Source organism: Daktulosphaira vitifoliae, unplaced genomic scaffold (genome assembly GCF_025091365.1).
Source record: "Daktulosphaira vitifoliae isolate Bord-2020 unplaced genomic scaffold, ASM2509136v1 Scaffold_4, whole genome shotgun sequence".
NCBI classification, from domain to species: domain Eukaryota; kingdom Metazoa; phylum Arthropoda; class Insecta; order Hemiptera; family Phylloxeridae; genus Daktulosphaira; species Daktulosphaira vitifoliae.
The window spans coordinates 4,329,543-4,356,652 of NW_026099575.1; the positions used below are offsets into that span (position 1 = coordinate 4,329,543).

A 27,110-nucleotide genomic window follows, 5' to 3' on the forward strand; every position below is an offset into this window, starting at 1 on the left:
ACTTTTTCAACATAACTTTTGAAAATGTTCCGGAAGGTCTGACACTTTTATATATATCTTAAATTAAAGCTTATGTAATATCCTTTAATTTGAAAAAAAAAAATTTGACCTCTGGACTTGTCTTCGTGGTGAAAGTTGACATCAAAGTTAATAAAAAATTACGATTTTTGTAAAATAATTTTTTTTTATATTTTTAACTTAATAATCCTCTAACTTTTTCAAAAATGAACATATCAATATAATTCTTTTTTATATAGATGTTTGATGTCTTTACTTATCATTTGGTATATTTTTTTTGTAAATCTGACACTTAACCTGCCCACAGGGGGGGATTTAAAATGACAACTTTTTCACAAAAAATTTACTTTTTCAACATAACTTTTGAAAATGTTCCGGAAGGTCTGACACTTTTATATATATCTTAAATTAAAGCTAATGTAATATACTTTAATTTGAAAAAAAAAAATTTGACCTCTGGACTTTTCTTCGCGGCGAAAATGGCTACCGAATGCTATTTTCGTGTGATAATTCTCGATTTTATTATTCATATTATATTTAACTTTATAATGCTATAACTTATTGAAAAGTTTATGGATCCACACAATTTTTTTATGAGAAATAATTTTTTTTAATAAACCCTTTTTCATTCGACATACTTTATCTTAATCGAGATATTAAGGAACCAGCAAATCAAGTAGCTTTTGGAATAAAACACCAATTTTTTTAAAATTAAACACTATCTAAAGATTTGCATCGAAGCGTTTATTTTTGATAGTGATTTTAATCACTGTCAGATATCATTATACTTGATCCAACTATACCACGTCACAACTGTGCCGCGACCCCCCTGTGCTGGGTTTTTTTTAATATAGACATATTTTCTTAAATATATTTAGGAAGTTTACGAGAATAAGAGCATGAAGTTAAATCTTTTGTCGCATAGCATATGCAAATAAGTATGTGACCATCAGTGGTGTATTTAAACATTTTGTATGGAATAGTCTAGATACATTTTAGAACGCAGAGAAGTGAGACGCTTCACCCTTTCACTGATCCTTTCTACTATGATTTTAGAGGAGGTGTTCGGATTCCATGGACCACCGTTGTAAATTCGCCACTGGTGAACGAAGCTAATCTAGAGATACAATTCGACTACTTTTTAAAAAATATTTTGAATTTGTCCTTTAAGATTGCATATACGTTATTGTTCTGACTGTTTGAAAACGATTAGATTTAACAATTTTCTATCCTGTTTCGCTTCAAAAAAATCAAGCATTGTAATTGGCAACTCGTTGGTAAATTTTATACTCTAAGCCATTGTTTTTTTTTTAGTAACAATTCTTATTACATTTGTTAAGCTTGCTCAAGAGAGTATATAAAGCCTCATTTTATTTATATGGCGGTATAAAAACCAGTATTCGTCCCTAAATCCTTGACACATAAAATGTTTTTACTGTCGCAAGGGTTGGTCTCATTTTGTGGCCTTGTACCTATATTCGGTGGACAATTTGGGTGTGCTTATCATAGCGTATCTTCGAATAAAAACGTAGAACCTTTTAGCTGTGTAGTAGTTTAGTGTAATTTTCTTTGTATATTTTTACAAATGACAGTGAATGTTATTTCAGTCAAAGAGAAAAATAATCGATTTGTAAAGTCATCGCTATTCGTCGTAGTTCAGTATGTTGGTGCAACCTAATTTGATTCGTTTAGCGTTCAGAATATATAAAATCATGTATTATTTATACGCTGTTTAAACGTTTATCGTGATAAAACACCCACACAATCCATCATCGAACGATATTTTGTTTGACTCAACCACCATAGGAGAACTTTAATTTGTTGACACTATTATTGATAAGTCAGACAGCTGTTCGGAACAACCATTTGCACACGCAAATCGCATTTGGCCTGCGTTATTAATAATAATTACACCAATATTGTTTTTGCGTGTTGTGCCTATAGCATTTGATTAGTGGATTTTAGATGTCAATTTATATCAGTTATTATAGTTTAGCTAGTCAATTACCCAACCTCAAGTAAACGAGTCCCTAACAATACCCGGCGACGCTTAGTCTAGATTACCTCTCATCCCGTTTGTTAGCCGTATAATTATTTCATGACGACGGTTTGGCTGAGAAATAAACACGAGTTGTATATATTGCACAGGTGTCATAATATTTAATGAACACTTTGAAACATTGCAAAAATAAGTGTACATACTGTGGTAATTAAACAACCCATTTGTGGATATAGGAATAATAAAAAATACTGTTTTTAATGTTTATTTACTTGTTTGCTCATGGCAATATTGTTAGCGTGAAAATTATTGTAAAAAAAGTGTGACAGTTTCGCAATCTAGTACAGTAGCGATAACGTTACTTCGACACTAAAAGCTCTGACCCAAATTACAATGACATCCCAAAAGTTATTGTTGTTTTCTAAAGTATTTTACTGAAATGAAAAAGCTTTTCAAAAATAGTAAAAAAAGGAGTCGAGGTATTTGTTGAAATTATATGTTGTTGGAATAGTGTTAACAATATCGTTGTTAGAAAAAACACAACATAGTCATTAGTTTGTTTTTCCCTTTTTTATTACACAAGACATACTTTTCTTCTAAAATACTGAATGTATATATATTTTTCGTCGTAATATATCCTATATTTTATTAAGCATGTATGTTATTACAGTGCTTTCGAGTACGCTATATGTTATTTAGAGGAAGATAATTGTGTAAGGAACATCTATAGTAGGTAGTAAAATATAGTACCATATATTGCACATATTTTATCTGGATTTTTAACCCCTATAACTAAAAACCGGCAATTTAATGATGTGTATACCGACATGATGGCCGAACAAAAATACTATCTCTATAATATTATGGTAAACCGTATGGATACTCAACCATAGTACTAGTTTATGTTTACTTGTATATATTCCCCTTGACATTTTTGCATTTATCTATTTTGTCGTTACAGGAAATGTCTGACAGGTTGACTATATAGCGCATATTATATATAATACTCAACAAGACACCCGCTGGTCAACTTATCCCGAAGTAAAGAGTCGCATCTACATACATTTATTTTGTCATTTCTGTATGGCGTAGAACAACATTTTATAATTATGCTGTTTGTTTATATGCGCATTTTGCAGTTGTTTTTATTATATGATTAGTATTTGCATATCTAAGTGCAATGATCAACGATAATACACGAGATTACAAAGATATATTGCATTGATAATTCGAAATGTTGTTAAAATTAATAGTTAGAGAAATTAATAATTTCAAAATTATTTTTACGACTTTTAACACATTTTTAATGCTCGTAAAAAATGCTAAGTTTACATAAGAAGTTAAATTTTTTTTATATATATTCAAACCGTTGTTTTTTACAAAAAAAACTAATCTTTTTCTTTAGAATTTTAGAAAAATACTTATTCAATATTTTTAATAAACAATTTTTTCAAACTATCCAATTTGTATGCACATGCTTTATAAATCATCATTTTTACAAAGATTAAGGCAATATACATAATAAATGTATCTGTCAACGTGTCTTATATTTGGGTGGACGTTAAATGAACCCTATTTTTCACTAGTCTGCTACTCGGTTAAGGCGTAACACTACCATCTGGCACTAGTCCAGTACTGCATCGTATTATGGCCCAAAGAGTAGTGTGTCGTAATAACGCACCTACTACTTGGCTCTTTACCCTTCCCAATATCGTTATAAACGTTGTTTTATCTTTATATTCCGTTTTCTTATTAAAATATTCTCTAGTTGCAAGTGTTCAGCATTAAGTATAAATAGAATTACTCCTCAAGTTTAATGTTAAAATTCGAAAACTATTTTAGGTAATTTAGTTTTAAACTGCAGATTCTCATTACAGGATTGAGTGGATAAATATTATTTAGGTGTGAAAAATATTTGGCTATGTCAAATAAAATAAAACATACACTGTTGATAAAAAAGTTGCTGTTAAGAGAGCGCCACACAATAGCCTTTAATAGTTATTTCATGAATCGAGTCAAATAGAATTGTTATCATATTAGAAACATAGGGGAACTTTTAAGGGGCGCTCTTATGTGAATCTCGGATATTTAGTACGCAAAAACAATAATAATATTAACTGATTTCTCAGATCGTTGTAATTATTTATTTGGAAACATTTTTTTTTTTATTTATTATAGATATTATTTGGGGTTTGTAGCTTAAAAACTGAGAAATTCTATTATTCCTATCTATTAAGTTATTAAATATTTTTTGAAAGTGATAAAAATTAGTTAATATTTTTTTATATTAAGATTTTGCTAAGATATTTTCCATTTCGTTATTTTTTTAATGAAATAGAAAAAATCTCAGCACAAAAGTTTTATAAAAATTCATAGTACTATTAATTTTTATTCCTTCTAAAATAATAATTTTTAATTGACATTTATTAATGAAGGGTAATAATATAACAGAACATTGCCGCTTTAATATATTAACAATTTTTCACTATTTTAAATTACTTTTATTTAAAATAATAATAACTGAATGTTTTTGTTTTGTTCGATTTACAAAATTATTTTCAAGTAAGTGTTAGTTATAACTATTAAATGTGATATCGCAAAAAATTAAAAGTTATAATTATTTTCAAATGTTTGCTTGATTTTTTAAATAAATTCAAAAATAAAATACTTAAGTTAGTAATCATAAACAAATATTTTCCTTAGTGATACGATTGTAATATTATTTATCTATTCTTTTAGTCTATTATCTAAATGTTTTTTTTATTTATTTTCTAGACAAATTGAAAATCAATAATAAAAAAATCAATTTAATTTCTTAGCAATTTATTCATATTTAAATTTATTTGAAATTATTCAAATGAAGTATATTAATATATTATATTTTAATTGGCAATTAATTAAATCCATTTTATTATTTTGTTCTGTTTTTTATGTAATTAGAAATCAATTTACAGTTGACTAATTGCTTCGATTTACCACTTGTGTCTAGTGTTAGTATTTTGATATTAAATTATATCTATGTTTACCTATTTTAAATCAATATTAGACATTATGAACAAAAAATTGTATTTCTTTAATAACTTTATAAACATTATTTATGAACATTATGAAGAGAGAGATTTTATTCAATTTTTTAAGTTATTGAATAAATACTGTGTTTATGTATCACTTTAATTCAATATCTTTAGTATTTACATAATTTTAAAATAACTCATTTTACGATTTAAGGATTATACACTTGTACTTAGCGTTGAGAATATGCCACACTCTTATCTCATACAAAATTAGAATAATTGACAATTTCTAGTTTAATTGTCCAAATATATATTTCCCATAGAGTATAATATTTAATCGATTTTTGATATATTCACTGCCTTGTTTACAATATTCATTGTTGCTAGTTTCTAATACAAATCTTCTAAGTTATATCTAAAACTAGTTTAAATATATATTATAAATATACATCTTTAGTGAAAATCGTGTGATTATATAGACACAAGACCAAATATGTATAAAGTAGTAAATAAATGATAAAATATGTATCTAATTTAAACTATGGAATAATAAACATCAAATGTATAATAAATATGTCTGGCCGAATTTGTATAATTTTATTTTTGTACATTAATTTTGTTTTGAACAAGTCTAAATTCTTTGCTTTTGAAGTATTAAAAATTGACAATAGTGACAATAATAATAACATTATTCATTATGATCGTTAAGACCACCAATCCGTGTGCTACTGTTGATGACTCAAAATTTCAGGACTGCGTGGAGGTCATGCATTTCATTAAATCCATCACATTATTAATTTTATTCATGAATACAAATATTTACTCAATAATAATATACTTTTATTTTTGTCTTATTAAAAACTTGTTGTATGACTATCATAATAATGTTATTCCTTTTAACAATGATTACACGTGGAGTTTACTTTTCAAGTTTTTTTTTAATCTGTGTTAATAAATATATAATATACGAGGTGAATATAATAATGTAAAAATAAGCAATATTAACAGAATAAGCACATAAGAAATCACATTATTTAATTTCTATTAAATGTGTGTCTATAACTTTATGGTTTATAATTACACTGTCGGGGTTTCCGTAATTACTATTGTCTGACGTTTTCCGTTATCTCTTGTTCTAAATGTCCTAAGTGCCGGATTATTAATTAGTAGGATTATTCTATGATTAATATTGTTACTTATTATTATTCATCGTCGCACGATTAAACTCTTTGTTGGTAAAAAATATTAAAGAACTCCCGTAATAAATGGTGTACTACTATGTACACTTTATCATAAGATGAGCTTTTAATATAACAAAGTTTACTGAGGAATTCTCGAACCTACATAAAAGTTCTAGTTATATCGGTGTTATTCATAGATCTTATAAACATGGATAGGACATAGATGCTTTATCAGTGAACACTATGGTGATAGTAAATTGAGGCTATTTGTTTGTATTATTACATGATAAGATTTTATTTTTTATTATTTAATGGTTAGTAATAAATAATTAGTATGAGTTATGTAATTTATAACTTATTACAAAATTAAAAAACAGTATCTTATGCGCTTATCAGAATTAAAATGTAGACAAACGGCCTCATTCTCATATCAGTTCAGGACCGCGAAAACACAAGGGCCTCAATTATGTAAGTCCTTTCCATGATTATAATATCTATGGTGTTATCCGAATTGCTCACATGTTATCAACGTGTTTATTATTGTTTGTCGGCTGTTATCAACAAAATCGTCACTATATTTATAATTAAAAATATCTATTGTTGATAAACAGCTGACTGGCCACCGCCACGCCGGTTGCATTACCGAACAAATGCGGCGGTGCATAATGTACAACAAATTGTTTCAGTAGTGCGAGACATGTACCGCTGTTTGAACGATTGCATCTGTTTTACAAGATTTCCATTCGACGGTGGTCAAAATGATGAGATTAGACAAATTTTTTAACAGGTAAAAATGATTATCCGTAATTATAATCTCCTCCGCTACTTACTTGTGTAGTGTGACATTTGTATGTAAACATCTAGCATAATTTTTGCAAAAACTGAAAGCAAATAAATTATTATTATTAACGCACGAGGTTAGGAAAAATAAGTACATTGCAACAATACTGTGATAATTGTCGTTTTTTAACACGATCTTGCAAAACTAATCATTAGATAATGAACTTGTGCCATATAACATGTTTCGAATATTTACATTCGCAAAGTTATTATTCATCTCATCTGCCACGACCTTCTTACAAATGACGCGCAGGTTTTCTTGTCAAAAATTACTTCTATGCGTACTTAACAATTTCAGTATATTTTTCAAGTATAAATGCAATGACATCTGGGAACTACTATTATGCGTTTGAAGGAAAATGTAAATTTTTTTAACATTTGAAAAAACAATTGATTTCTTGTACTTTTTCGTCTACAATGAACTGAGACACTTAGAGCTGGAAGGATCAAAGTGAAATGTTGAATACAATGAAATAAATGTAAAACAAACAAGTATAGTAATCACTTTTTTGGGTAAATTGAAGATCACTGTGGATTTTTAAAAATATAGTAATGTTTATCGTCGATTTCTATAAACAACTACGTTAAAAAGATAACATTTCTCAATTTTCAAATTCAATTATCTCGGAATCAACTTTTAGTCACATTAATTAATTCAGCTTAATTTGCATTATTCAATGAAGCTACTGGGAGTTCCAAATTTTGATTTTCAACAAATCTAAATGAATGTTATTCATTAAAACTATTCATCGAGTTTTTTTTGTGATACATAAATAAAACAATAAGTTTCGTTGGTAATGTTTTTATTTGGTTGGAATATTTAAATATTATTTTTTAAATTTTAGCATAACAAGTATTTTTATCTCGATTTCTGATAAACGTAATATTAGCACTAATTTTATAATACACATTCTATGTCATTTAATCTATTGATAAGTTTTCGTTGTAATTTAAATCCTATGTAATAAGCCGCTACATAAGTACTTTATTTCATTAATTGCCTTCCAAATATTATTAGGTACATATTTGTCGAAACTACTTCATTTATTAATACTATATTAACTATTTACCATGTGTTTAATATTTTGGGTGCTCATGAGTATTTGATTAATGTGTTAGAGATAATTTACTGAATAGTCTAAAAGTTAATTATTTTTATTATTATTACATCATAAGTCATGAATCTTGGTTACTAGAAATAATTATACTTGGACAGAATACTTTCATGGAAGTGCTTTATTACAACTTTATCTAACCTAAGAATAATATTAATGAATTGAAATCATGCAATTTATATAGGCTTCAATACTCGAGAATTTTAAGGGATGTATGTTTATTCTAATTGCCAACATTTCAATAAAAAAATAATTTTTTCTATTATAAGTAATTGATGTTTTTGTAATTTATAGCAAAATTAGAAATTCTTTGAAAAAAAAAAAAAATTTTACAATGTAAGATATGAATATTTAAAATTTGTGGGTATTAACTTTAATTATTTTAGGCTGAGTAATGTATTTTGTTTAATAATTAAAATACGAAATAATTTTTAGATTTTAATATAATGATTCAAAAAAGTATTCTACTCAAGTATGGAAAGAACTAAAATAAAATGTAGTTACATTAAATAAAAAAAAAATCTAAAACGCATTAAATTCTTTCTAATAAAAAAAAAACATCGTTTATCATAAACATATTGTTAATATTGTTTAATGATTTATATTAATATTAAAACTATAAAACATGGTTATTCTCTTGACACAGTATTATGATTTTTGTCATTTGTTTAACTTGTTATTTAGATCATGTCAAATTACATTTGTCGTCGATATAATATATTACAGAACCGGAATCATTAAACTGAACATTCTAATAAAAATTCCACTTGAAGTAACTAATCAGATGAAAATTTTCAAAAATAAAACGTTTAATAATAATGAATCGATATTGGCGGCTGTTATTATTATTAAATGTTATAGGAGTTGACAAAGACCAAAAAAAAGTTTACTTTAAAATTTAAATTGACCATTATTATTTTCACCGAACTCAATTTACTATGTTATTCGAAAGCGGCAATTATTACTGTTAATAACATACTCGATTGTTTAAACGACATGTATACTAAATGGAATAAAAAACTCTTTCAACTCTGACCGACTGCAGCGGTTAAAAAAAACATTTAAAAGATTGTTAAGAATTATTAGCTGGTCACAAAAAAATACTGTTGGTTAAAATAAAAACACTTCAAATTTTATTATTGTGTTTATTTTTATATATTAATAAAAATAGGGTGTAGGGAATTGGTCATACTACGTTGATTCTTGTTCAATAAAAATCAACACCTCAAAATATTATCTTTGTATTAAACTCATATTGACTAGAAATGATTTCATTTATTTTTACTGAAAATTATGATTATTCGATGAACATCACTTATGATTGAGTATTATATCAGCATTTAAATACTTCAAATTGATAAGTGGTTATAGACAGTGAAAACAGTTTCAAGTCACCTCTATTTTAGAAAAAAAAAACCACTTATACATTTATGCCAAATCGAGTTTTTTAAAGTGTCTTTTTGATCCTTCAGCATCGGTGTTTAAGAGGAGTACAGGAAATCGCCATATCATCTCAATTTCTCAGGTGTATAATCGATACGACTGAGTATATACAACACTATAAACCGTTGAGTGATTTTGAAAAAAATGTAGAACTTGAGAAAACGTCCACATTGACGTCGATTTATAACTTTCAGATATATTATCCCTCAAGTCTTGACCAGTGTATAATAGCGAAACCAAACTATAAGTAATTTTTAAACACAATGGCAACCGGAAATTTGGCCGGGTCCGGTGATCAATTCAGCCGTGAAGTATAATATTCTTATATGGGTTATATATAAGAATATTATGTGCCTACCGCAATTTTTCTCTAGCAGACCTTACTCTGCAATTGTGATAAACCGCGCAATAAGTATATGTCAACAAAGTGTCAAGTTGCTTGTGAAACCCAAAACATAAACTGTACATTTACTCATCGATTAAGAATTAATACAATAGATATGTCGGCTGACAACGCGTTTACATTTACACTGGTAAATCTCTTTCGGGCGAGATTCCGTCCCAAGTATTTTTAGCCCGTGTTATGCACCTGTAGAAATCACCGGTGACTCTGATCGAATACGTTTGCGGATTTTATTGTGCAAATAACTTGTGATTTGACAGCGAATAACGGGAGCCCCATGCGGTCTCTTAGAGACTAATTTGCTCGTTCATTAGCTGCTGCTGTAATAGACAACAGACTGTTAATAGCAATAACAACTGCAATAATAATAATATGTCATGACAACTACAGCAGCTGTACCCGTTCTGGTAATAAAAAAAAACGCTGTCGTTAAGTCATAACACGCACACGACGCTACAAATGATATTATCATTTTTATTCGACTCAAGAGATCGACGAGCTGCCATTGCTAGTTAGTCGTAAACGGTTTGCCGTAGCTCTCTTTTTTAATTCGCGTCGACCCAACCTGATATTACACTGGAATGAGCGAGAGGAAATCTCTAAACAATAATTTTGGATGTCATTTTGTTCGTTTCGGGTGAGAGTTTTTATTGATATTATTACTGTTTCTTTGGTGCACACCGACAAAATTTCGGGCGTTTTACAATGAATTTTATTTACTGATATTATTGCACGTTAACCCAATCAACGGTAGTCCAGTAGGCGAAGGACCGCAAGGCTTGTTCAGTCCCTTAGAATACAATAACAGTGAGCTCTGGTGAAGTGCATTTCGTACAATATCACGATTATTATTATTTTTTCAACTCCGAATAACTCGTTTTGATACCAAATGTGCATTTAATTAAGCAAGATTCGTTATTATTACACGATCGACGATCCACCGTTGTTTATTTATTTAAAAAACAATAATAAAGCAAAGTGTGACGTGCAACGTAATAGCGGCGGAATTCGCCCGATAAAAGAATGTACGACGCGTTCCCGTTGACCGACGTGCTTTATGAACTACACATACACGTTATACACGACGGTTACATTACTTATTTACTTTTTTTTATGTACTACGTGATGACCTACACGATCCACTCTGCAAAGAAACCGATCACATCTCATGCCTTCTGGCCAGATGCTGATGGACGGGGATTATTAAGAAGGCCATCGGTTACTGTGTAATGACTCGACGAAAAATAAAACGTCTTCTTATTAACTTGTCGACGACAGCTTCTGTTCAAAAGATTAGGCATTTATTTTTATTCGGTTGTTAATCGATCAATTTTTGCACTAAAAAGTCTAGTGAACACTTCATTCGTCTCCCTGATAGTTCCTCGCTTATTAAACTCTTTGGTTTATATAATACATTAAATTTTATCTATTATAATAATTAACGAACGATCAGAGTGACGCATTTTGTCATACCATCTACTGAATAATTCCGTCAAATTAACTACTTAGGTCAAGTACGTAGATGTTTTAGATTCATTAAATCTCTTAGCAAAAACTTTTAATTAATTTTCTGCATAAATATATACGTGAATAATTTTTTCTCGTAAATGTTCATAAACGGTAAACATTCAAAAATTACTCTAAGCTATTATCTTTACGTTGAAAACTTTCTACAAAAAAACCTGAATTACTGTTTTTAATAGTTACAGTAGTTAGTTTTAACCGAATTGAAAAATTGTGATAGTTGATTCATGTGTTAAATTTTCAAATATAAAAATTATAAAATTTAATAGTTAAATGCTTAACATAAATGGTGTTTCGAGATAATCAGTTGTTTCAAATGCGATTGTGTTTCTATTTAAATTGGTGACTGTAAAAGATACTTTTCTGGTTTATTTAATTGTTCTACTACTATTATGGTGATAAACATGACTGATATAGTCTGTTTATATGTTTATTTGTTAGTTATAAGTAATAGGTGTCACTTATGTGACCTCTTGCGCACTTTATTGGTAGAGAACGTCCTGGGAGAGTAAGTTAGTAGTGAAGACAACGATTGTTGGGAGTGCAACACTCAAAATGCGAATTTTATTTAATTGCTATAATTACATAATTTTTAGAAAGTCTACTGTAAGTTTATACAAATAAAACGATGCTCAATTTGTTATTTATAATAATCATTGTATAACAATATTATTTTTTGTAACTATAATGTGGTATATGTTGAAATAAATCATTACCCTGGACAACTGAAAAATATTTCTTGCCGATTTTCAGTTACAAAGAATTATTTATATTTACCTATTATTAGCATATGAAGTAAATATAAATTAATTTTGGTTAATGATTTAAGAAAAAAAATTAACATAGTTATTTGTAGTAGTTATTTTAAAGTTATTAAATAGTTGTTATCATCTACTTTTTTGCCTGTGAATACGTTTTTCATTATGGCTTCTCACACATACGTGTATAAAAACACACTACGATTTTATCAGCTAAACTGAGTAATAAAAATGATAGTAAAATTGTTTTTCTTAAAAATATTTGTTTATTTTGATACCAAATTTGTTATTCTACACCATTCCTTTGTCCGAACTTCTGATTTTGTTGCTTTTTATTACCCATTAAATAATGCCCAAAATAACAAAGTATAAAAATTTCTAAGTAAAATTAATTATAATGAATATATTTTTTTAGTAAACATAATTTACCAATGTTTAAAAATCATATACATATTCAGGGTACTTTTATGAAAAATAAAAGTTAAAGTAGTAGTAATTTAAAGGTACTGTTGTTTATTGATATTTATTATACTTTTCTTTTTTAGCTTTAACATAGAGCTATTTATCAATTGTAAGTTTCATTGTATAACATAAAAATCATAATATAGGTTTGATAAAAATTATACACCAAGATTATTTCAATGTATCATTAAAAAAAAAATTTAATTACACAAAGTATTCCAAACAGATTGTATGAAAATTGTCTTAAAATTTAGATAATACATAAACTATTGTATTTCAAATAATACTCATTCAAAAATATATTATAAATAAAAATTTCAAACTTGATGGTGTGTTGTTAGTGATCTGTGATCGCCATGGGCGATATAAGAGATTTGCAAGAGGTTTACCATTAAAAACCTATCTTATTTACTCAGTTTTAATATTTTTTATAGTAAAGTAGAACTGTTCACTCTTTAATTAGTAGTTTCCCGTTTTCTTTATTAAATTACTATTATAACCGTTGAATTCGACTAGTGTTTCCCTTGACGTACGCAAGTCCAGGAGTTCACCAAATGGAATTCCACATATATGTGTGTTAGATACCATCAGAGATTTAATTTTTCATCATCTCAATATAGATAATTAAGTGGAAATTTATAGTTTTCATTAAAATGCATTAACCTGTTTAAAAATATGTATTGTGAATGATTTTCAAGAATTGAGAATTTTCGTTGTTGTTTCTGAAAAATAGTACACAATTCAATAAATATAACTTTAGGCTTATTGTAGTTATTGACGGTCCATGTTCACGAAACCGTTACAATAGTTACGTTGAAATGATTGGTTCTCCATGTAAAGTTAAACGTAATGCACTTACGGTTAAGCTATTTTAGATTAAAAAACACTACGGGCAACTTGACCGCTAATTATTTCTGTTGAACTTTTAACGAGCTCGTCTGGAGAAATACGAGTTTATCTTGAGCGTATTATAAGCTAAAACGTAATAATAAATTCGAAAAGTTATATTTTAGCACAAGTATAATGATTATTTGTGGATTGACAACAGACGCCAAATGACACAATCTTTTGCACGCGTTCTTCGTACTTTACTGACATTATAATTCAATTCCGACAGTGGGGTGGGATTTAATGGTTGTAGAATTAATTGATCGACTCTAGAGAATTTATAATTATGTAAAAATGTCTTCGTTATACTGATTACATATTTTTGAAATAAAAAAAAATATTCTTATAACGTAAGTTGTTGTTTTTTCGGAATTACAAGTCATTAGTGTTGGCTCATGGGTTCTATACATAAAAAAGGTCTACGCATTATTCTGTTTTGTTAATTACTAAATACTAAATTCCGAATGTACTACAGTAACATAGAAATAAACAATAATAACAAGCATCATTAAGAATTCGGTGAACATTTTTTATCACTTCTTTTATTCTTGTCGTTTGTTTATTATTATTATTATTATTTTTATATATATAAAATTTACTATACTAATTAATTATTTACGCTGAAGATTCTATTTTTACAATTTACATTTCATTTGGATTATATATAACATAGTCACAAATACAAATGGTAACTTAGCCGACCTTTTATAATATGCACATAATTCATACTTTGTATATAATTCAAAAGAGTTTTATTTATACATCTCACATCCTTTTTATATATTAATCCATCGGTATGCAAATAAAATGACAAAATAATGGATAATTTTTTTTTTTAATATAAAGAATAAGTGATAGCAAATGGTTGCTACAAAAGTAAAATCACAAAAATAATTGATTGAATTAACAGGAATATGTATACCTCCTTGTGTGTTTTTAATTTTGACGTTAGTTATGTAATTTAGTACCACATATACGTGTTTATATTAAATGATATTATGTTAATTAGCGAATATTCAGGTTTATATACATACGGTTGGGTTGGCAAAGATTCCTCATAATAGCACAGCCAAAGTTTAATTGTACTATTACTAACGCTATCAGAGGAAAGTCTATTGTGATGTTGATTTTGTAACCAGGGTGGATGTTTCACTATTATGCATAAATATATTAAATAAGTTATGAAATAATTATAATAGACATGACGAAATACTTAATTTATTTTGTATTCAATTTTATAATATTTAAATATTTAAATACCCTTAAGTATGTGTTGAGAAATGATATGTTCTAGCAATAGACATCGAACAAAATGTATGGATAAGATAAAAAAACGTTTTTATTTCTAAATACACCGCATTTATAAAATCAACATTTAAGTGTTGATTTAAAAACTGATGTAAATAAAAAACAAAATTTGTCTTTAATAAATATCAGTTTTATGTAATTTGCTTATAATAAATTGTTTGTTCGTATAATAAAAACTGTCCTGAATCATTATTGGACAATTAATGAAAATTTCAAATCAACTAATATACATATGTTGTACTTTAATTAAGATAAATATCGCCTGATTGATAACCGGTTTTGAGTGAGCTATAATTTTGATGCTTTAAATTAACATATAGAGAGTGACAATTGTTATTTAGCTTTGTTACTTTACATCTTATTTAATTTTTATGAAAAAAAAAAAATATATCAAGGGGAAAAAGTGTATAGTTATGAAATAACTACTAAATTAAAAAATTCAGAATGAGAAAAATTCATCAATAATTTCGATTTATATAAATTAAACATTTGGTTTCATATGTTAAAAGCACCTTGTTTAAATTAATTATAGTTGTATTGTATTAATAGTTTATTCTATTGGTTTTTACTTGGATGGGTAAATAATTTATTGTCTCACAATGTAAAAAATTAATGGAAAAAACAGCACTGAACATTTTGTTTTATGAAAATATATCTATCATGTAAGTGTAATATTAAAAAATAATAAAGTTAAGTAGAGTAAAAAAGATACGTGTATTGCTATAACAGTTTAATTAAAAATTGTAGTGTCATAAAACAAGTGGTTCTTAAATTTTCTTCAATTTTTAAACTAAATTTTGCTTTTACTGTGTACTTTTTACAGTTATTTCTGTTAATGCACTTTGAGTTATGGACAATAAAATTGAAAAAAATCCTCGACAAGTAATAACGTTTTACTATTAACAATTATTAATAAAATGATGTTTGATGAACAAAATTAATAGTTTTATAACTATCAATAAATTAGTATTGTGAATTTTTGGCTATGTATTTGCTTTGATGAGATTTCTAGGTCGGCCACATTGGTTATGATGGTCTGTTGGCAGTCCTGTTTTGCGTATTTTACACATTCATATTTTTATTACTGGGTCATTATTTTACTTAGTTCCATTACCGTAGCCATCACTGTTTTCGTCAGTTTATTTTTTTATTTAATTATTTTATTCGTCATATTTATATTCAATTTTTCGAATATCTATATAATTTCCCATAAAATGAATATCAATTGTGTTTCATACTACAATTTATCAATCAAGAAGTATTTTTAATGTTCGTCCCTTGTGGCTTATAGAGGTATCAACCTTATTTTTCAAAAGGCAACAAACATAATTAACTAGCCTATTTTGTAGATAATTTATCTAATTAAGAAATTGACTGATCGATAACAGCTTTTGGACCAATATTTTAGAAGTTATTAACATATTATATTGAAGGCTAGAGACGAGGTATGGGTGTTATTTTTATCGCTAGTCATTTCCCGGCCGGACTTTTCCTCTCGGGTACTTTTTAAAATTAATTTTTTTATTAATGATTCTTGATAATTAAATTATAATATGAAATTTTATAAATATGACGAATAAAATAATTGATTTAAAAATAATAAACCGTCGAAAACAGTGATTACATTTAATGCGTAATTGCATCATTCCTACTAAGTGTTCAACATAAGGCGCCTTAAGACCAGTAAGAAGGTCGGACTAAACGTTTGATTTGTGTTTTACATACTTTATTTAATGGCCTCCTAAATATAATTTTTATATTTATATTTGAACCATTAATCACTAGACGATCAGGAAACGTCCACATTGGATGTGTTAAAATGAACACTTAATCATATCATATCCCAACATAGCTTTTACTCAAGGTTCTGTTTTACGAGACGAAAAATAAGATTGGCCTATGAATTTAGATATCAAGGACTTTTTTAGGAAATCAATCTAGTGACCTCGTAGTACTTGTGCTTTGCGCTTTACTGATCCAAAAAAATTTACATTACAATATAGATAGTCGTGGGTAGATTTTGTGCTTTCACAGTTTCCTGTAATTATATTTTTAAAATATAAAAATTTGACGTTTTTATTTTTTTAATGCTAATTTATCTTGACGGTAGAATTACAACCAACGTTATCTTAATTAATAATCGAGTAAGTCTTAATAATAGTATCGTATTTTATAAAAATCATTGTTTTGCGTTTTACATTGCCTATGTTTCCTTACCTTAAGGTAATATTCATTGGACAAATAACTTTTACTGTATAGAGTCACTATTATTTAATCGTTTAAAATCTATTACGTTTAAAGATTGGCACCCGGTTTATATATTTTTAAAGAAAGTTTTCGATTTGACTCAGATAGATTACAAAATATTTAATAAAAATTGTGAGATAATACACAATATATAAAATAAATATTTTATTTAGGGTACAAACGTAATGTTACAAATTTTATTTACCTTTTAAAATAGGAAGTGATATGTGTACAAATATATACATCTAAAAATCATTAGATGGTAATATTTGTAACCTAATGGAGTTCTATATTTGTCTTGAGAAAATATTAATATGGGATATTACCAAATAGAGTATATGATAAAAAAAGTATATATACACAAAAGACCGACAATATCATTAACAACATATATATATATTTACGTAGGATTGATTTTAATGACATTTTATACAGTTTTACACATTATAACACTCTGTTATGTATTTTCCAATAGTCACTAATAGCAAATAGTTAGTTTATAATTAACTTATGTGAATTTAGAATCAAATAGTTATTCGTTGTAATATAATGACTTACCCCTTTAATATTTTCAAATAAAAATCAGCCTTCACCTATTTATTTACTTAAAATTTATAACGTTCATTGGTTTTGCAAGTTATTTGTCTCGGCCTTGGCGGTATTCATTGTTTTGTAATTTTCAACAGCACCATTGAATTTTACTCAGGAATTTTAAAAAACACATTAAAAGACAGCATAAACGATCTGACCATTGGAAAGTGAAAACAAAATAGGTATTCGAATAATTACTTGGTAGATTTAAAATTTTATTGGTTTCCAGTTACATTGTTAAATTACATAGTTTACTGTCAAGTTTTACGATAGATCACTATGTCATAGGTATACATCACTATTCGTAGGTACACATAAATTTGATTAGATGCGTTTATATTCACTTTGGTTTATTCAACGTAAACGTATAGTTTACGAATATGTTTGAAGGTCAGAAAAGGTCTGTTTTTCTGTTTAAATAATAATTTGGAATACTTAGAATCAGAATGTTAAAAATGCACACGGTCCGTGTAAAATAATATCAATGTCATGCTGCTTGAGTCGTATGCGTAACAAGTCATTGCTCAATAGTTGAAACTAACCACGACGGCAGAAAACTAACTGCGGTGTACGCAGATGGCAACAAAAAACTTGGGATGCTCGTTACTATTGCTTATTGAAATTTCGGTTACTTCGCAACCGAGTCGTTTCCACAAACCCTTAATGTTTACTTTGATTTATTCATGAAATATATTTCATTTTTGTTTTCCGACTTCAAAAAGATACATAAACTAGAGATTCTATACACCTAAAGGAAAACACTATTTCCCGAAAGCGATATATTTATTTAGATATATTTTTTATGTTGTCGAATAATCGTTCAGTTGTAGATGTTCCGTGATGTTTTCGATCAAACAAATACATACGGTTTTTTTTAGCTATATTTGTAGTTTGAGCAAATATTATAAATTCCATCAATTACGCAGACATATGTTGAGCGTGCAATTAGGCCGACAATATTTATCAATCAGTTCGTACTTTTTAAGCACACCCGCCTTGTATAAATTCCGTGTAAGTAAGCTTCGTACCAATCGCTGACAACAAATTGTATTTGTCGACAACAGAAATAACATTATGTTAATAATAAATATTAATAAATACCGATCACAAATGTATCCTGGAGTACGTTTTGTATCAATGTCAATTTTAGCGGTAGCACGCGCACCACATGGTTTACATAATAATATTTGCAATTACATTCTCATTGTGTTAAAAAAAGGAAGTCGATGCCATATGGTGTAATTTTTTGTTATTGAAATCGACAATAATTTGATCGTTCTAATTGTATAATAAAATTCTTAGGAATGTACATGAGTAGGCAGTTGGAAACGTTTAAAAAAAAAACTTTAACCATTATTATTTACTACTAATTAGAATAGCCAAAATCTTCAATATGTTATTTGTACAATTATTTTGTCAAGAAAATTCATCACGATAGCATTGATTATTTTATATATTAGGGTGTAATTTTAGACTTTTCGCTGTTCCTCCGATATTGATTGTGCTAAAGATACAATAGTAATATTGCACACTTCTATTGTCGTAAAATAGCTATTGTAATTATGGTAATATCATCATTACAATCTCAGCACTTAAAATATTATATTATAATATTTTGAGTACCGAGATTTCGAGTTCAAGGTTATTATTACCGCCGTATCACTCGGGTAAACTTCAACAGCTGTGCGTTTAATATTCAAAAGTAAAACTGTAGCATTAAACGTATTTAATTTTAATTATCATTTTGAGAGAATAACCCCAAACTCAAATGTTAATTCTTCTGCTATGACTAATGTCTAGAGGCTGGTTGGTGATCTCGAGTTCATAGTTGGATGAGTTTATGTGCTGCAAGGTAACACCGGATTTTGATCCCTAAACATTTCTCTAAGTAACACTTGAAAAACGGATTCTTAAAAAAATTATATTACTTTTCTCCATTAAAGTTTTTAAGGAAAATATTAACAGAAATATACGTTTAACTCAGCAGTACAATTGCTGTACAATGATGTTATCGTCGTTGGTGTTCTTAAATCACATATCCAACACTCCGTTGAGTTACTTAGTTTCTTTCAAACTTAAGTCCGATGCAGCAGAAGAAATTATTTGGCACATACAAAATTATATTATTCACAAATTTGGCCGGGTGAACGATAACATTAAAAATGCAAAAAAAATCATAACGATAACTATCTTGATAACTGTGGAGACCGCCCGTCCGTGACACTGCCGTATAGTTCAGCGGCCTCGCTTTCTGAAGAGTTAACTCGAAACACATTACACACGACGTTAAGCGATGATACATGAGATAACTATTGTTATGTATGATAGATACGAACAAAAAATCACACGTTGACCCTATGCGTGACTCGGGAAACTTTGTTAACATGATATTTATAGAAATCCATATCAATTGTGGTCAAGTGGACTACCCACTACCGCTAAAAAGCTTTTGAATGTAATTGGATTTGACCAACCTTTGTGTAAGTTACTGTGTATTGTTATCGCGTCAGTGAAACTTGAAAACCATCGACTCGACAATAAGAAACATGACTCGGATTTACTCGTTTTAAAACTGTTAAATAGAAGTTTTATTTTAAAAAGTTCATTTTTAGGCGCCAGCTTCTCGCAAATCATTTATTGAACAAATGGCGCTAAGTGCGTTGTTGTCAGACTAGACGGTTATCATTTTCAATCGCCATTTATGTCTAAGCGCAATCCTACCGACTGTGAAAAAGTTTACATAGACCACGACTGTGTTTAAATGGACTTTTCTTCGTATGGTTTACCAACTCACAACGGTATTGTATGTGTTCTAGAATTTGCAGACGGAAATGATTTAACGGGCACATTAACCTCGTCTGAATCGTTCGGGTCATTTGTTTGAATCCGTCCGATTAGTTTTGCACGAAATAGGATAAAAACAAATCATAAGCAATTTCTCGACGGACAATGCAGTAATAAAAAACTTTGGACGGATTTGCATTGAGTTTGTGTTGGTTTGTTTTTCTTTGACAAATACATTTGTAACATCGAACGCGCTAAGTTTAATGTGAATATTCGTTATATGTGGTCTATGCCGTGCATAAAAAAATGATAATATTGTAATAATAAATGCAGGTCAATGACGCGCTCGCTACACGTGGTTTTTTAGAGACGAAACTCGTTACGCTAATATATTTCAACATTGTGTATATTAGTGTAGTGTTTCCAATGATGCTCATGAATGTTGGGTTGCAAGCAAAAGGAGCAAAACAGTTTCATTAATTATGGTGTTACGTTTACATTAGTGTGCTGGAAGTGTTGTACTGAGATGTCGTGTCTTCGCCGTGGAAATTCAAAGACAATCGCTTTTTATCATTGTTTTGGCCAAATGTATAGTTATTTATTTTCATTTGCAAAAACACAATGTCATAGTCGTAACGTTCAACGTTAGTCAACAAAATATTTATAATACTCGATACCTTATGCTCGTGTATAAAGTTGCAACTATAAAACTTCCGGACGGCGTAATTAATTTTAATCGATAGAAAGAAGAACCCACTTTGATTAAATTTACCGCAGTCAATATTTTAATAAAACAGTAACGAGACAATGCGTATTACGGTAGTTTCTGTTTTGGATAATATCTCCTGTGTAATTATGTATTTTTTTATAATTTCTCTATATAATAGTGTAATGTGTTGTGTAATAACAAAGTATACTGCCGTTACATGTGTAATCCCATACACAGTTAAGTGAACGAATGAGACACAGGCGCTTCTAGTATATGATAATAATAATAAATGCCGTTTATTTTGAGCTCCGTGTTTACATTTACTTATTTAACGTATACTAAATTAAAAACAATAAACTTTACATAAACCGTGTAATAAACGGTTTACAGTCGCTTAGGTAACAATGGTGAATGAATAACATTTATTCATATGTAGTTTTCATATCGTCCATTTGGGATCAGAGTATCGTATCAACCAAAAAAAAATTCATTTTTTCAAACAATTTTATCTAATTATTTTTGTTGAATTATGTTTTTAAATTATATATAACTTAAAAACTACTCTAACTAAAGTTATAATTACTGACTAAGAGTGTTATTATCGAAACGATAAAATCTACAACAAAAACTCAGTTATAAAAGAAATTTTTTTTTTTTTGGGTTAATACATTCCTCTGATTCTACACCGACGAACTTGCTGGCAGCTTTGGCCAATTTCATTAAATTCGCCATGCATCTTGAAGCACTCAGTTTTGTATGGCGTTAAAAATATTAGTGATTCCTAGTGACAATACATAGAAAAACGTTGGTCGAAATTGACTTTTGCATTATTTGTCACATTTTTGTGGTTTACCTTGAACGGTATGTCTGGTTAATACCCCGACCAGATTATGCACCAAAACAACACTGTTTTGCAGGCCTCGTGGGAAAACTTAATTTTAATGGATTCCAAATAATCGCGTTTATCCTTTGCTTCCGATATCAAGTTAAGCAAGATAAATGGTACTCTTCGAAAATTATTAGTCACCCGTTTCTACTACCCTTAGCTCTATTACTCTCATTACTGAACCCAAAATAATATTCAACTGTACCTTGCAAATATACACATTGCTTGTTTTTGTTGGTGTGCATTAAATTTAATTATAATTAAGAGTAACCGGTAAAATTGAAATAAACGACACCAAAAATGTAACAAAATCGAATATAAATATCGGCAAGAAATTTTATTGCGCATTTGCAAATTGTTGAACACAGATTAATGTCTGCAACATGTTAGATATTTAATGCGTCTGTTCTAAGTGACAAGAGCGAAGGGTCGACTATATTACGTCAAACACAATAGAGAGGAATCTGTTGTCAGTTACGAATAGAATAATACAATGTAGAGAACTACTGTTGGCTGTGTGTGCATTCATATATGTTTCAAGCGAGACGTTTAAGTTGACTTCAATCAAATGTCAAGAAGTAAACATTTTTAATTCACTTTGAACGTTCAATCGTTAAATAGTTTGACTATATAAAGACCGAGTAATATTTCATGAAAATTCATTTGAAATTTTTGCTTAAATTATTATTTAATATTTTATGAATATTAAAATAATTTTGTTTTTCGTATAAAATTAGTTCTAAAGCCGAGATACTAATAAAAAAAGAAACATTAAAATCCTTATAAAAATTGTAATTTCAACAGCTCATTAAACACAACGTTATAATTACTATTGTACTAATTTTAAAAATGATTTCGAACCGACCTCGCATCATCATATTTTCTTGCACTCTCTACACTTTAATGGGCCAGTAAAACTCCTAACTTAAATTGCGTATTAAAAGAACTTCATTAAAGATATATAAATACCACGAGAGATGTGGATGTAATACACGACTTTTGTTAACAACATTTCTTTTTAATTCTCGGACAATCATTTTCATTTGTATGCCAGAAGATTTTCTAATTGAAAAAAAATTATATAAGTTTCCTTAAATAAATTAATTCATTGATTATCTGTACTGTGCGGATCGAAGTCACCACCTCGGGCCTCCAAAAAATGTAGGCTTTTAACATATTAATGATTGTTTTTGTTCGTCATTAAAAAAAAATGTCTTAAATAATGTGGACATTTTTTGGAAGTTTATTTTTGTTCGACTGTGGAATGAGCTCTGGACCCCCTCTTGAAAGACAACACCTGATTAAAAAATACACAGTAATTATGCTACACGGTGTACCTGATTTTTGAAAATGTCTGCAACAAAATTTACTTGATGTTTTTTTTTTACACAACTAATGGTAATACAATGGAATTCATTAAGTATTTATTGACTCGATCCGACAGAAAGGTATTCAATATCAGCTGTGATAAGTAATTACGAACCCGGAAAAGCGGCGTAGGAGAAATGTTTTTTAATATAATTTGACGTCGGCACTTAGATTTCTATACGTGTTTCGTGACAGTTACACGTGCAAAGGTCACATACCAAATGTTATTGTTTGTGTGGAGGGTGGACACCGATGCCGTACCATTTTGCAAACGTTTTTATCATAGTATTTTAATGGCCGGAAAGTTGGGCGATGGTTATTAAAGACGTTTTGTATAAGTATTTACGTATACAATGCTTAAAACGATCACTAAAATCCATATTTTGCAACTGTTAAAATACATTCTCCGAGAGTGTTTTTGTAATTTATTCCTACCGCGTCTTTGTACACATTTTCGCCGCAAATCGTTATAGAATGCTGTACATACACATCCCCCGTAGGCGGCCCATAAATTGAAATCTGTTGGGGAATTTGGAATGCTCAAGTGATCATTATTACCATACGTTCACGTAGAATACGTTCATTTCCTTGCCGAATCCTGCGTCACATTCAATTTGGTTACCAAAATTTTACTTGGGTTAAACTTTTTCCTTTTTGTCATTGATGTATCCTGAAACGATGAATAATCAAGAAAAAGTTGTATAGTCGATAAAAACTGATAACATTGCGCAATAATGTGAATGTCAACATGATTAAACCAATGGCCTCGATTTTACTTTACACTAGCATAACTCCTATTTTTTTAGATTTCAGTCAAAATATGGTCACTAAAATTAAATTAAACACAACTCCTAGATGCTACGGCATTTTCAGGTACCCTCTTAGGACACACGACTGAATGACACTATACAATTAAATGGCAAGATTTATTAATATTATTATACCATAAGAAGTATTCATTCACAAAAATATTCCATCACAAGTATAGTAAAGCTATAGTTTGTACTTGAACGAAAAAATCTTGAATTTAGATTTAAAACTTGTTCATTGATCGACAAGTTTGTATAATAACAAAATTAATCCTGATTCATAATTATTTTAATCTTTCCTTAAATAAACATTTTGAGGTTTGTATTAAAAAATAACTAACCATAAATATTTCTAGAAAAAACTTTTATTATCGTAAAACTTGTGAGGATACCATATATATTGCTACATTACATGTTTAAGCCAAACATTTCCTACATTATCCAACACAATTTTCCACCTGATCGCTCATCATTAACATTGTGTGTTGTTTCGCTAGTTTTAAAGCCTTCGTTGCCAACTAAATAAGATTATTTCCACAACATTAGCAGCTTTTATTTTATTGTAAACATTTATTTGGTCAAGTTAACTTTGTTTTATGTATTTTCATCTAGTTCTTTTAGATTAACTTATATCAACCGATCGATTTCAATTGACAAATTAACGTCCCAATTCAAAACTGCAACGACTCGATAAATTATGGTTTTAAGGTTTGGATTTCTAAATTGTAGTTCATTATTCAACATTTAAAATTTATAAATCCAATTCAATATAGCGAAGTTATTTCCCAAAAAGAACGTTTTGTAAATCGAATTTCATATTGGGGATAACATTTTTTTTTTAATCGTCATACTGGAAAATTGGATTATTTGAGTTGTTGAGTTTTGACTGGGGCATTGAATTTAATGAAGTTATAAAAAATGTTCATATTCAGTGCAATAATGAATACAATAAAAGCAATCAGTTCAAATCGTTGTATTTAATTTGTCTAAATTATAAGCAAATCTATACAAAATCACAGTAATGTATAATAAACTATAAATAATGTATATCTTCGAGTTATCTATTGTTTTTCTTTCGAGTAATCGAGATTTTCTCAAGGGAAAATAAATTTATTCGCCTCATCGAAATTCTACTGTATTTAATTAATAATATCAGATATTTTCATTTGAATATGTTGAATCTCCATGGATTGTTGTATTTTCTTTGGAATATTTTTCAAGATCTGATAGAAAATAATAATTGGAGTAGAAAATTGTATTTTTCTTGTTAAAAAAACAATAAAAAAATGATAAAATGTTTAATTTTGTTCAGTAAATAATACAAATTATTGGCTTTTCATTAAAGTTGTTTACAAGTATTTTTTTTATTATTTTGTGAGATAAAGTCGATTTTTTTTTTGATATTTGAAAGATTCCCCACTACAATTGGTCGTTATTGTATTTTATCTGTTACTAACGGAAAGGTTTAGGGACAATGGTATCGTGATATTCGTGTATTATTTCTCTTTTTTCATTTATCTTGAAATATTTAGAATATTATTGATAATATTTCATAAAAGACTAAATTTATGATCAAAATATACAGGTTATCAGAATTTAATGAACCAGCAAATTTTTTAATGAAATAAAAATAATATTGATTTTTTTTTGGTTTTATTTTAGTTCCATGTTTTTCTTAATTTATTAATCTTGAAATAATTTTTATGTTTATCCCTTATACCTTATAAGGGTATTGACTTTAACAAAATAATTGGAAATTTTGACATTTTCATATCTAGACAGGAGGAAGAGTATGACCGGGAGATGAAAAATAACCTTCACATCTCGTCTCTAGCCTTCAATATAATATGTTAATAACTTCCAAATTATTGGTTCAAAAGCTGTTATCGACCAGTCAATTTCTTAATTAGATAAATTATCTACAAAATAAGTTAGTTAATTATGTTTGTTGCCTTTTGAAAAAATAAGGTTGATACTTTTATAAACCATAAGGGACGAACATTAAAAATACTTCTTGATTGATAAATTGTAGTATGATTGATATAGTATGAAACACAATTGATATTAATTTTACGGGAAATTATATAGATATTAGAAAAATTGAATATAAATATGACGAATAAAATAATTAAAAAAATAAACCGCCAAAAACAGTAATAGAACTACGTAGAATAATGACCAGAAATAGAAATATGATTGTGTAAAATACGTTATAAGGATACCTTTATAAAGCATATGGGACGAACATTAAAAATACTTCATGATTGATTAATTGTAAAACCCATATATATATATATATATATATATATATATATATATAAAATAAACCAATAAAAAATTATCAATATTATTTTTGTTTCATCGAAAATGCTGCTTGTTGATGAAATTATAACCACTAGTATATATACATAAATTTCTAGAATAGGCAGGTTATAGTTCGCGGGCGGCATCTAGTGATTTATTAGAATATCTCAAATTCGTTGACCAGCTAATTATTTTGTACACCTAAATTGTTGCTTAGTGAACTTTAGAACGGTTAACTTAATTAAAAATTTATTGCTGTCTACTCTACGTTGATTTCATAATTCGACTGTTGATTTAATCGAGTCAAAAGTTAAACTTATAAACTAAAGTATGTTTCTCTGTAATTAGTATATTTTTTAAATAACTTAAATATAGTTGCTTAACATTATTTACTACAATTTATATAACTTTCGTTGCTATTAAATATTTAACGTACTATTGACTTAAATAAATTATTTT

At 28.2% G+C, this 27,110-nt stretch overlaps 1 protein-coding gene across 8 annotated transcripts in view; it reads left to right on the top strand.

The window, feature by feature from the left end:
* Positions 1 to 27,110, top strand: part of LOC126905599 (oxidation resistance protein 1) — a 91,224-nt gene that overhangs the window by 34,928 nt on the left and 29,186 nt on the right. The window contains exon 1 of one of the 8 annotated variants that reach the window (XM_050685465.1): positions 6,896 to 6,999. The exons of 5 other annotated variants lie outside the window; for them this stretch is intronic. In XM_050685465.1, coding sequence (XP_050541422.1) covers positions 6,971 to 6,999 — 29 coding nt within the window. In that variant the 5' untranslated portion in view covers positions 6,896 to 6,970. Of the gene's footprint in view, positions 1 to 6,895; positions 7,000 to 10,631; positions 10,651 to 27,110 lie in introns of those variants that run through there. 2 more of the 8 variants (XM_050685466.1, XM_050685463.1) reach the window with 2 other exon arrangements.